This window comes from Agrilus planipennis, unplaced genomic scaffold (genome assembly GCF_000699045.2).
Source record: "Agrilus planipennis isolate EAB-ADULT unplaced genomic scaffold, Apla_2.0 scaffold118, whole genome shotgun sequence".
NCBI classification, from domain to species: Eukaryota; Metazoa; Arthropoda; class Insecta; order Coleoptera; family Buprestidae; genus Agrilus; species Agrilus planipennis.
In genome coordinates, this window is record NW_020438955.1 from 143,829 (window position 1) to 155,078 (window position 11,250).

Sequence of the window (11,250 nt, forward strand, 5' to 3'; positions counted from 1 at the left end):
ATCCCTGGATCTCCGCTATTTAGTTTAGTTTAATTACGTTTATGATGATGATGTTAAGGTCCATTGAACATCTACCTTGTTGGCTTCGGGTCATGTTCACTGAACCTTAACAACTATCAGTATAAATTAGGATTAGTTCTCATTTAGGTTTAGTTTACTTCAGTCCCTGAAGAAGGTAACTTTGTTACCGAAAAGTGCTTCGGACAACTACAGTGTCTTGTTTTGGCGTTGGGGTTTTGAGCTATTCTGTTTGTTCTACAACAACCGCCAAAGTTTTTCCAATCTTCATAATTCTTTTAAATTTAATTTTTCAAACAATTTTTAACACAAAGACAGTGATTAAACAAATTGATCACAAAAGTGAATTTCGACCACTCGAAGCAATGGTGCTAACAGTTTCGAGCTCACAGTGACTGATAGGGGGGAAGATCTTGTTATACTAAACTAAATTAATAAACTGTTTTTGTAAACCCGGCTCTCACCAGATGAAATGTAATAAATAAAAAACCGTTCACGAAATAGTGCAACTTAAAATTCAATTGCAGATGGATGAAAGTGTGCTGGAAGGGGTGCAAGCAGGCGACGCAGAGGCAGAATTCATCCTGAACGTTTTAGAAAATGACATAGTAACTGGTCATGGACTTCTCGAAACATTTGCCCCTCTGCTCGTAGTGATTTGCGAAAGACCTGACATATACGACTGCCCCATGCTGCAGGGATCTTTTAGCGTTGCGTTACTTCGGTATGTAATGGCAACTAATCGTAAGAAAAGTGACATTCAAAAATTCCTTCTTCCTTTTTAGGTATATGTTGGTGTCTAGTTGCTTTTGTGAAAAAAATTTGCAGCTCGTGTTCACTATGTTGGAAAAGACTAAATATTCTCATGTCAAAATTAACATAATGATACACTTGTGTGACCTTTTGGAAAGATTTCCGAACATCGTCGAACCTTGGACTCCTAGAATGTATGAAAGGTGAGAGAAAAGTTATTTTTTTACAAGATCTACAGTTTCCTTTGATGTATTTTTATGGACACCCTGTATTTAATATATGTCCCTAAATTACCTATTTTTTTTCTTCTTAGTTTGAAATAGCTCTTCACTGTTGTGCGCAATTTTGTTAATTAATTATTCTTAATGTTATTTCAGACTGAAAGATAACGATTTCGATGTTCGCTATAACACTTTCTATCTCCTATCGAATTTAATACTTCGGGATATGATTCGTATACAGGGTCACATAGCGAAAATGGCCAGGTGCTTAGTGGACGAGAGCCAATTACTGAAAGACATGAGCAAAAATTTCTTTACGTTACTTTCCCATCGGGCCAACAATTTGTATAATGTCCTACCAGATATATTCTCCCATTTGATCGAAGACAAAGAGCTGGAGGAAGAACAGACACGACACATTATGCAGTAAGTGAACAAATGAAGTATAGTATATTAATTGTAATATACAGGGCATTTAATTAATAATTTTATGTTCTTTTTCCACAAAAAAAGATTCCTGTTCAGTCTCATAGAAAAGAATAAGCACATGGAGAATTTAGTTGAACGATTCTGTTTGAAATTGAGTCTGACGGAGGAGGCGTACATCTATCGAAACGTCGCTTATTGTCTGTCGCTCATACAGTACACGGACCGCGGATTGCGCAAGCTCATTGACAGTTTTCAGACATACAAAAGGCTCTTGGAGGACAATGAAGTTTACTCCTTCTTTAAGCAAATAATTAACATATGTAATAAGAGTGCTAAAAATGAAATCAAGGTGAGTACAATTTTAAAGATAATGACTCTGTCTGAGGCCCTCTGTTTAACGCATATGTTTAAAAATTCAGAAACAATTATATTTTATGTAATGCTTAATTCACATAATTAAAGGCGTTGATTTTTAAACTTATAACAGGCAATGGCTACCGAACTTGAAGAAATAATTAACTCTGCATTTGATAACGATGAGAAAAATGACAACGAAGCAAATAGTTCAAGTAGAACGTCTACTAAAATGTCTCAGAAAGGNTAATTAGTTTAATATCTGGTCAAGACGACCTGTTCTTTTTTTTTTGACCTACCTACTCATCAAAACAATAAAAATTTTATAGCTTACACAAGAAATTTATTGCAATTTTACAAGTAATTATCGTCCAATTAGATAGTTAATTGTACTACAAACTTCAAATTAAATATATTAACTTACTATTTCAGGGATGACTGCTTTTAATTTTTCAGACCATGAAACATTATTAGTGTCCACTTCTTTGGATTGAATTAATGTGTAGTCGTTATGTAAACAAATACTGCAGATATTATTAAATTCCATGATAGAAACTTGCATTAATTATACATTAAATTCAATCGAAAATCTATATTTCACACAATTAATTACACTAAACAGCGGATAAAGGTTAGCGACTGAATTAAGTTAGCCACAACACCATCATCCATTGTATTTACAAATGGTTTGTCTAAAAAAAAAACAAATGGTGGCTCAATAATACCTAGAAAATAGTTAAAGTCTTTTAAGGTAAATATATATTTACTTTTTCACTAACAATATTGTACATCGCATTTTCATTTATAATATAAATAATTAATAATAAGTAAAATAACTGCTTGTTTCTTATTAAAAATTTACGAAAGTGCTGTAATTGAGACACTATATTAGATGCCTCCTAATTGGCTCATTGAAATGTCAACAAATTCAAATGAAATTCCGTTAAAGACTTGGTTAGAAAAATGCTTAGATTTTCGTGTTTGTGAATTTTATTTATATATTTTGTGTTAATAGAAGTGTAGGCAGAAACTCTTCAAGAAACAAATTGATTTGATGTTTTTGAGAAAATGGCTCATATTAACTTTGTCATACCTCAAACGAAAAACGATTTGTTGTCTCACGAATCCGACCAATATTTTGTGAGGGACGTTATTGGACCAAAAGAAATTTATTCCAAATTAAAAGGTACAAAATAATGTTAAAGGCTGAGAAAGTCATTATTCTAAATGCTGGTAATTTGTAGTTGCTAAACAGTGCTTACGAGATGAGGGACCTGATTTTATATTGGATAATTTTGATGTTTACTTTTCAATATTTCTTCGACCAGAGTCTCACACAATGGATAATATGATGATGGGTTATTTAGATCTACACAAAGGTTTGCTTGAAAGAGTATTTTTTCTGAAGTATTTGTACTTCTGTATTTATTCTAGCTGTAACCGACTTAAATAAAAACATTGGCTTTATATTGGAAGACAAAGAAAGTTTGAATGATGAAATAAAAGCCAAGTATCAAAACATTCTTAAAATGCTTTTATATGCTTATACTAATTTGGTAATTACAATTGAACATACGATAGACATTAAAAGACAAAACATGTTGCAATCCAAGGTAACACATGTTTTTTTTAAGTTCATTATTATTAATACATGTTTGTTTAGACAAAGGGCAAGAAGAAAGGATCAGATTCTTCAGCAGATGAAGGTGTTAACAAGAAAGGAGTAGTTTTAGCTCTCAATAACATTTTGGATAGAGAAATAAGTTTTTTATGGGATCCTCCAGTTGTTGAGGAGGTTTTTATTAAGTATGTCTTAAGCAATTGAATAGTGTTCTTTCTAATTCTTATTTAACATAAATAGTATCTCATTATACAGGTTTAATTTCTGTTGTAGTATGGTTAGTGAAGTGTTTTATCGTTTTTTGGAATTCCCTACTTTGAAAAGTGACCGAGAATTACGCACTGAATTATTTAATGCTATAGGAATTTTGCTAAAAAGGTACAATCATGGAATGACTTTCAATGTACGCATTACCCAGTTGATAAAAATGCACGAACACTTGATGTTCTGCATTCCTGAAGGCATACAACTTTTAGTAAATGATTACAACTGTAAAGGATTAGTCAGGAATTTTATTAGGGAAATTACCGAATGGCAGACTGATGAGAAATTCCAAGACTCACAGGTATTGTCTATTGTTATTCAGTACAGCTAGGTTTGCCTATGCCCTTCTTTACTCCTGTTTCTTTGTCTAACATTCAAGTGTATGTATTAAACCTATCCATAAATGACACATTATTTCCACTTTTCACTTGACTCTATAGTTCAGTTTTTGAAATACATATTGTAAATGTTGTAGAACAAACAGAATAGCTCAAAACCCCAACGCCAAAACACGACACTGTAGTGGACAACTACAGTGTCGTGTTTTGGCGTTGGGGTTTTGAGCTATTCTGTTTGTTCTACAACAACCGCCAAAGTTTTTCCAATCTTCATATTTTATTTATACTAGAGACCGACCACGTACCTGGTCGTATCCTAAAAAAAGTGCCGGATCCGCTAGGTATCGGATAATGACAGCAGGTATCCAGCAGTGTAAGATAATTCTACTAGAGAAAAAAGAAAAAACCAACACCAGCGATAATTTATAGTACATAGTATACTTCACTTACTTTCTCTAGCGATGTTCCCCTTCCAATGTCTTGGATGCGCGTTGGCAAAATCGTAGGTAGAGAGAGAAAAGCTCATTATACTCTCGACTCTTGTTCATTAAACATACTTTTTCATACAGTACCTGCCAAAAGTTTTGTTCAATCATGAATAGTAGTGCGAGTCNGAATAACTCAAAACCCCTTAATGATTTCTTCTCTGTCTATTTTGATAATTTTTTATAACAATGTAATTTTGCATGATTTTTTCGCGTACCTGGCATTTACGTTATAAATATTTTATTGTTGCAATTTATTGTAGTCTTATACGTTGAGGAATTCAGTTCTTAGTGTGATCGCCGAGGTGGTGCTGACGGTGTTGAGTAAGGATAACTTGAATGAAGAAGAGAAAGACTCCCGGGATGAACTCTTGGAGATTTTAGAGGACCACATCTTCGACACTTCGAGCTTCGTGAGAACGAAAGTTGTGCAGCACTGGGCCAAGTTGCAGAAGGAGAACGCCATCCCTCTTAGTGTACAGAACAGCGTCTTGGAGAAGATCGTGGGACGACTGTATGACAAGGGGGCCAACGTCAGGAAGAGTGCTGCCAACTGCGTTTCGACTTTTTTAACGCATAATATTTATGGAGCAGAGGCAAGTCGGTTTGTTTGTTTTTATGTTGGTAAAGGAAATTTAAATTTGGCGATGATATAAAAAATTGTTTGTATTTATCCACGTAATAAATAAGTTTTTAGTTGCAACTAAGTAAAATGGAGAAAGAATTACAACAAAAACGGGATGAATTAGACCGATGCAAGGGCAATATGTGTCAAAACACTACGAATAAATTACAAGAACTCGATAACGAATGGACAGCAAAAGTAGAAAAGCTCAAGGAAGTTATTGCTGAAAAACTTCAGGAAGAACGTGAGTAAAATATAGTTGCAGTATAAAATTATATTTATGAACTCTTTATATTTGATGCGGAGAAACTGGCCGAGGAGTTTTCTAAAAATATTTTTATTCACAAATGTAGAAAAAGAGGAGGAAAACGACGAAAAAGACGAAGAAAAAAATTTAGCTCTTGAAGACGGAATTCCAGCATTAATTCGTCAATGTATTACAGAAGAAAAGTTTGATGAAGCTTTCAAAATGTGTCGGCTTGCAGTAAAACACCTTGATCAATGGAAAGAATCAAGGTAAAAATCTAACAATTTTTCTGTTGGTATATAATGCAATATTACAGTTCCATTTTTCAGTAAAAATCTCGACAAAAGAGAAGAAGGGAACCTATTTCTCGTGTTAATGAAAACGGTTTTCTATGGGCAGGGTTCTAGAGGTACCTTCGTCGATTTAGAAACTAATTTCAAAGTCCTCGAAAAACTAGAAAGTCACGTACAATTTTTGACAAATTGCGTCGGTTTTTTGCAACAGATCAACAAAGCCATTCGACCTATGAAAGAGCTTTTGGAGTCGACATCTATTGGCGACATGCAGGAAGCTGTTGATTTCTTTGTCATAGCTTTTCAATTTAAAATAGAAAATGCTTTAGATGGAATACTGGGTGGGTACACTAAATATAATAATCAATTTATTTTTTTGTTATAATTTACTTTTTTTTTACAGCCATGTTAAGAATAATGCAGAGAAATGAACAAGAACGGAAGGAATACGTGGTAAATGCTTTCAAGACGATATATTTGACCACCGACACCAAGAGTATGAAGTGAGTTTTCTTTTTTTTTGCGTTTTTCATTTTTCTTCCCTGTTGTTACTTTCTTTTTTTGATTATGAAACATCGTGTGTGTAAATTTAAGGGAACACACTACAACTATAGTAGACCGTCTCATTCACCTTCTGAAGACGACACCCTACGACAGTTTAAATGACTTTAGTATAATTGTGACCGAATGGACTTCGAAAGGCATTCTCGATAACAGTGTGATTGACGCCCTTTGGCAGTGTTTTACGAAGCAGAGAGACGTGTCGGAGGATGATAGCAGGGCTGCTATCGACTTACTTGCCATGGCTGCTAAGGGACGAAAAACTATTATAAGCAAGAATCTGAAAATGATCGCGACGGTCGCTTTTACAGAGAGGGGCGAAAAGGATCTCTTACTTTTGGCGTCTGCTTGTAGACTAATGGCAATAGCTGGTGAGTAATTGTAACGTAATCATTAATTTTTTTATGTAATACTAGCGACCCGCCCCAGCCTCGCAAGGGTGCAATACTGATACTTAATATACTACTGAATGTCTTTATATACAACATTTACAGCTTTTTTGTGATTAGATAATACAAACAGCCGCATGTCCCTGCATTTTAAATCTGTAATATCTTCGAAAATATTCATTTAAATTACATGCTGTAAAGAGCCATATTGATCTATATTAAATGCACAATGTATTTAAAAGTACTTAATTGGATAAGGATAATTCACAATGAATTTTAGTTTCAAAGTTTGCTAAAAAAAGCTATGTTATTCGTAAGTCCCACTTTTTTATAATACTTTTTCCCTACGTTTTTGGAATAGAATGTCAGTTATCTCTGCCAAAAGAATTTTAATTTAGAAAGGTTCAAGAGTAAATTAAATATCATCATTCTTCCTTACGTACGAAATTGAGTAAAATATATTTAGCGGAGAAAAGGTTGAAAAATGGCATAGCGGCTTTTCAATAGGTTCAATTTGGAANCGCTCGTAAGGGTCCTTCTTTATCGGTTTATATTGAATTTCGATAGGAAATAATCGCCCGGGTACTTGAACTATTTGTATGTTTTCATTTTTAAAATAATTTGAAAATAAATCGATATTAATCGTTGCGGACATTAGCACCAACTTGAAGTTGTCTTTTTTATGTACCAGGCACTTCATTATTCCAATCAGAAAATCCCCATACAGATGTCTCTCATGTATTTCGTCCAATATAATAACGTCGTACTGATTTATTGTTTCTTCTTCTGCCGCTTGCCTTAATAAAAGACCCTCTGTCATAAAGATAATGGCTGTATCTGCTCTTTTGCTCTTTTCGAATCTTATCTGATAACCCACGGTGCTTTTAAAATCTGTGAGGGTTTCATAAGCTACTCTTTTGGCAAGTGATACGCAGGCTATACGTCTAGGTTGAGTGCAGACTGTCTTGTTATAACCCGCTTCCAAAACGTATTGGGGTACTTGTGTGGATTTTCCACATCCTGTATCACCTGCAATGAGTAAAATACGTGACTCTTTCAGCCTCGAAATTATTTCATCCTTAAATTGGGCAATGGGCAGATCTCGTTGCGATTGGCGAAGTTTCTTTAATTTCGCCATTTTAGTTTTCTGTTGAAAGTCTTGATATATAAGAACCGTTTGTAGGAAGTCTTTAAATGTATTGTAAGGAATATTCATTCTTTCACCATGACGATCTAATGTAGGTATTTTGTCGTACAACCTGCTGGTTTTAGAAACGAACGATTGATTTATTAACAGGGTCTTGTCAAAATATGTTGTTGAACTTTTCTTTGATAACTGAATGGCTTGATATTTTTCAAAAAATTTCCAAAAGTCGTCGGTTTTTGATATTCCTCCATAATCTTGGAGAAATTTGTTAAGTTCATATTTGTACCTTTCCAATGGAAAACTGTGATTGGATGATTTGATCCTTTTTTTATTCGACTCTAAGTCACTATTTTTATAAGGACTTTTTGCCCTCTTCATGCTCATTTTTCTTTATAATCATTTGTGAGCATAGACTTTGTAATTTAAATATTTTGTAGGTTAGACTACTCTTATAATAATATTTTGGTTCATTTGGCCTACATGAAGATATATGAACTATTTTAGAAAAAAATTGAAAAAACGAACTTATTGTAAGATATTCTATTTTATTTATATTTTAAATAACGGTTCATTTTAGTTGTTCAGTAAAGAGTTTATAAAAAATAACACTATTTTTTGTTTATATTTTGTAGTTAAAGTGTGCCACTTACAATATATCTATGGTTCTTTAGCATCCTAACCTTAAATAATTTTGCCTTATTCTAACCTAACTTAATCTATTGTTGTGTTTATTGTTGTAGTTTTTGTGCTGCATTTCCTCTTCTTTATAAGAAATGGCTCTTTTTAAAGTAGTTCCTTCATTTTTAACTACCATATAGTAAGTACTATATGTTGTAATTTGCATATTGAACCTCTACACATTTACTTTTTTAGTAAAAGCAATGTTACTTGCTTGATACCAAAGTCTTTCCATTATCTTGGAAATTCTTTGGGAAGTGTTGTTAGTCCGGGTGGGATTTTTGATACCAGTTTTCGTACTATTATCCGGTGTCATTTTCCAAGACCAAGTGAATCAAAAAGAATTAAGAGACATGGGTGGAATAAAAGAATGAGCAATGAAAATGGCAAGAAAATTTTAATGCGAAGAATTTTGAAAGGTAGACATGTTTATTCTCATTAAATTGTTGACTTCCATTCTTTAGATTGTGTTATACAGTAAAATATTGCAATTATTCCATGTTTTTACTGTTGAATATCCTTAATGTACCTTATATAAAATAGGACAAGTAATATGCATTTTCATAAGTGCATGCTTCTCCTGTACCTCATTGTAATGTTGTTATATTTAATATACCTACTGGTCTTTCTAATAGTCGTTTAGATGTTTAAAAAATAACACATGATGTTAAATATAAATATTTATTGGTACAATATTATTAGTGAAATTGGCAAGGTTCCTTATTCTACTGAAATACATATCTTATAAAAGACCTTAAATCTAATTTACATAACTTACATTTAGATTTCGAGAAAGGTNAAACAGCCGCATGTCCCTGCATTTTAAATCTGTAATATCTTCGAAAATATTCATTTAAATTACATGCTGTAAAGAGCCATATTGATCTATATTAAATGCACAATGTATTTTAAAGTACTTAATTGGATAAGGATTAATGCTGTATTGCTTAAAATCCCTTCGTAAATAAGCCAATATTTCTTATAAAAAGTAAAGGATAAAAAAAGGTTGTTGTGGGTTATCCCTAAGAGATAGACATTTACCATCGCGGACTTTTTTGTAAACCTTTTTAAGATGTACAATACTGTAGTATATTATTTTGATCTATCTCGTAGGGTTTAGCCAGCGTTTGCAATGTAAGCGCAAAAAAATGTGTTTATTTGCAACATCACATTAGAAACCTCTAAAATTACCAGTGTTTCTTTACTATATTATGCATGTATTATACATATAAACCTTCCTCTTGAATCACTATATCTATTAAAAAAAACGCATTAAAATCCGTTGCGTAGTTTTAAGCATACATAGGGACAGACAGCGGGAAGCGACTTTGTTTTATGCTATATAGTGATAGTGATATTGCTTATTTTAAAGGCATGGAAAAACAAAATATTACTGATAAAAATCCACCGTTTCGTATAAAGACTGAGGACCCTATTTGGAAGGATCTAATGTCCATTCTCGAAAAAACGTTTTTCAACGCGGACCCTTTCTATCCAACAGTCATTTCAGCTGCTGCAGAATTAATTTACAGGGTAAATATTTTAAATTGGATTTTATGAACCTTGTTCTGTATAATTGTATTCTTAGCTGTGCTCAAAACCAGAACAGTTGTGGGAAGAATTCATTTATAAAATGGTACGCATGGTCGTAGAGAAGTTTAAGGGCGGCAACGAACTTCCGAGATACATTATCATACAGTGCGGTCATTTGTTTGGTGAGGTGGCTATTAAGGAACTCCACTTTCTCGACGAAGCTATTTACAAAGAATTGAAGCGACGTCAGTTCATTAGAGATGAGAAGAATGACAAGCAGAGAAATAAAAGACACAACAGGACCATATTGGCTAATGCCTCGTCTTCAAGACGAAAGAGCAGGATTTCTTCAGTGGATACTGTAGAGTCCAAGGTAATTTAATTATTGTCTCCTGTATTACATTAGGGCTTATTAAATATTATATATAAAAAAAATACAGGGAAAATTAGTATTACGTAAATGAAAGTTAGTATTGGCAATTTCTTATGCTGAAGTGTACGATGTGTTGCATACCTATTTACAAATAATTCTTTTAAAACAAACAGAATAACTCAAAACCCCAACGCCAAAACAAGACACAGTAAACTTCAGTCCCTGAAGAAGGTAACTTTGTTACCGAAAAGTGCTTCGGACAACTACAGTGTCTTGTTTTGGCGTTGGGGTTTTGAGCTATTCTGTTTGTTCTACAACAACCGCCAAAGTTTTTCCAATCTTCATATTTCGTCATGGCTTCCCGGTCATCGGATTTAAACAGGTATCACAAACTTAGTTGTAAGATTAGATTAATTGGTGCAGATATCCAATTCTTAAAAACCTGTAAACGTAACTCTCTTTTCCCAGAGTTTATGAATATTAAAGTTTCAAAGAACTGTAAAGTTATTGAAAAAATAACCACTTTTGCTAAGCGTAAGTGGCTAGATTTAGAATTGGATTTCTTGTACTCAAAACGTAGTCTACTTGAAATAGAGGCGTATAATTTATTTAAATCTTTAACTTATAATTTAAGTGAAAAAGAATTCAAAAAATGGAGCGATTTTCAAAGGAAGATGTTTTTATCTATAGATTGTAAATTTCATAAAAAGGTGAACATTCATAAAAAGAAGTTACGTAAGTTAGGTATATTCTCCAAACCACTTCCTAAGAAAGTCGAACACATTGTAGAGAATCTGTCATCTCAAGTTTTTGATAATGCCGAAATTAGTTTACTCAATAAAGGATTAAAGTTTGCCTTGCCTTCTCCTGCTACAGCCTTAGAAAATGTTATAGGACATGTTGAAAGTTCAATTCAACATC

The 11,250-nt window shown here is 33.2% G+C and overlaps 3 protein-coding genes across 3 annotated transcripts in view; 2 read left to right on the top strand and 1 right to left on the bottom strand.

The window, feature by feature from the left end:
• LOC108738931 (zinc finger protein 93-like) overlaps window positions 1-2,499 on the bottom strand; it is a 12,854-nt gene extending 10,355 nt beyond the window's left edge. Inside the window, exon 1 of the mRNA XM_025974971.1 lies at window positions 2,200-2,499. Coding sequence (XP_025830756.1) covers window positions 2,200-2,337 — 138 coding nt within the window. The 5' untranslated portion in view covers window positions 2,338-2,499. The remainder of the gene's footprint in view (window positions 1-2,199) is intronic.
• Window positions 2,500-2,689: 190 nt separating this feature from the next.
• LOC108738917 (condensin complex subunit 1) lies at window positions 2,690-10,350 on the top strand. The gene is made up of 13 exons (XM_018472532.1): window positions 2,690-2,961; window positions 3,020-3,154; window positions 3,210-3,388; window positions 3,439-3,581; window positions 3,670-3,961; window positions 4,747-5,079; window positions 5,181-5,352; window positions 5,462-5,624; window positions 5,685-5,989; window positions 6,052-6,151; window positions 6,243-6,580; window positions 9,796-9,956; window positions 10,012-10,350. The coding sequence occupies exons 1-13, from the start codon at window positions 2,844-2,846 to the stop codon at window positions 10,336-10,338; spliced, it is 2,766 nt and encodes a 921-aa protein (XP_018328034.1). The 5' UTR covers window positions 2,690-2,843; the 3' UTR covers window positions 10,339-10,350.
• LOC108738939 lies at window positions 8,424-8,917 on the top strand. The gene is made up of 2 exons (XM_025974984.1): window positions 8,424-8,562; window positions 8,619-8,917. Exons 1-2 carry the CDS (start codon window positions 8,519-8,521, stop codon window positions 8,863-8,865), a joined length of 291 nt encoding a protein of 96 aa, XP_025830769.1. The 5' UTR covers window positions 8,424-8,518; the 3' UTR covers window positions 8,866-8,917.
• Window positions 10,351-11,250: the final 900 nt, after the last annotated feature.

Coding starts and splice junctions, on each gene's coding strand:
- LOC108738917 (XM_018472532.1), top strand. CDS start 2,844: ATGGCTCATATTAACTTTGTCATACCTCAAACGAAAAACGATTTGTTG. Junction 5,353..5,461: donor TGAAAAACTTCAGGAAGAAC/GTGAGTAAAATA, acceptor TCACAAATGTAG/AAAAAGAGGAGGAAAACGAC. Junction 5,625..5,684: donor GATCAATGGAAAGAATCAAG/GTAAAAATCTAA, acceptor TCCATTTTTCAG/TAAAAATCTCGACAAAAGAG.
- LOC108738939 (XM_025974984.1), top strand. CDS start 8,519: ATGGCTCTTTTTAAAGTAGTTCCTTCATTTTTAACTACCATATA. Junction 8,563..8,618: donor TCATTTTTAACTACCATATA/GTAAGTACTATA, acceptor TTACTTTTTTAG/TAAAAGCAATGTTACTTGCT.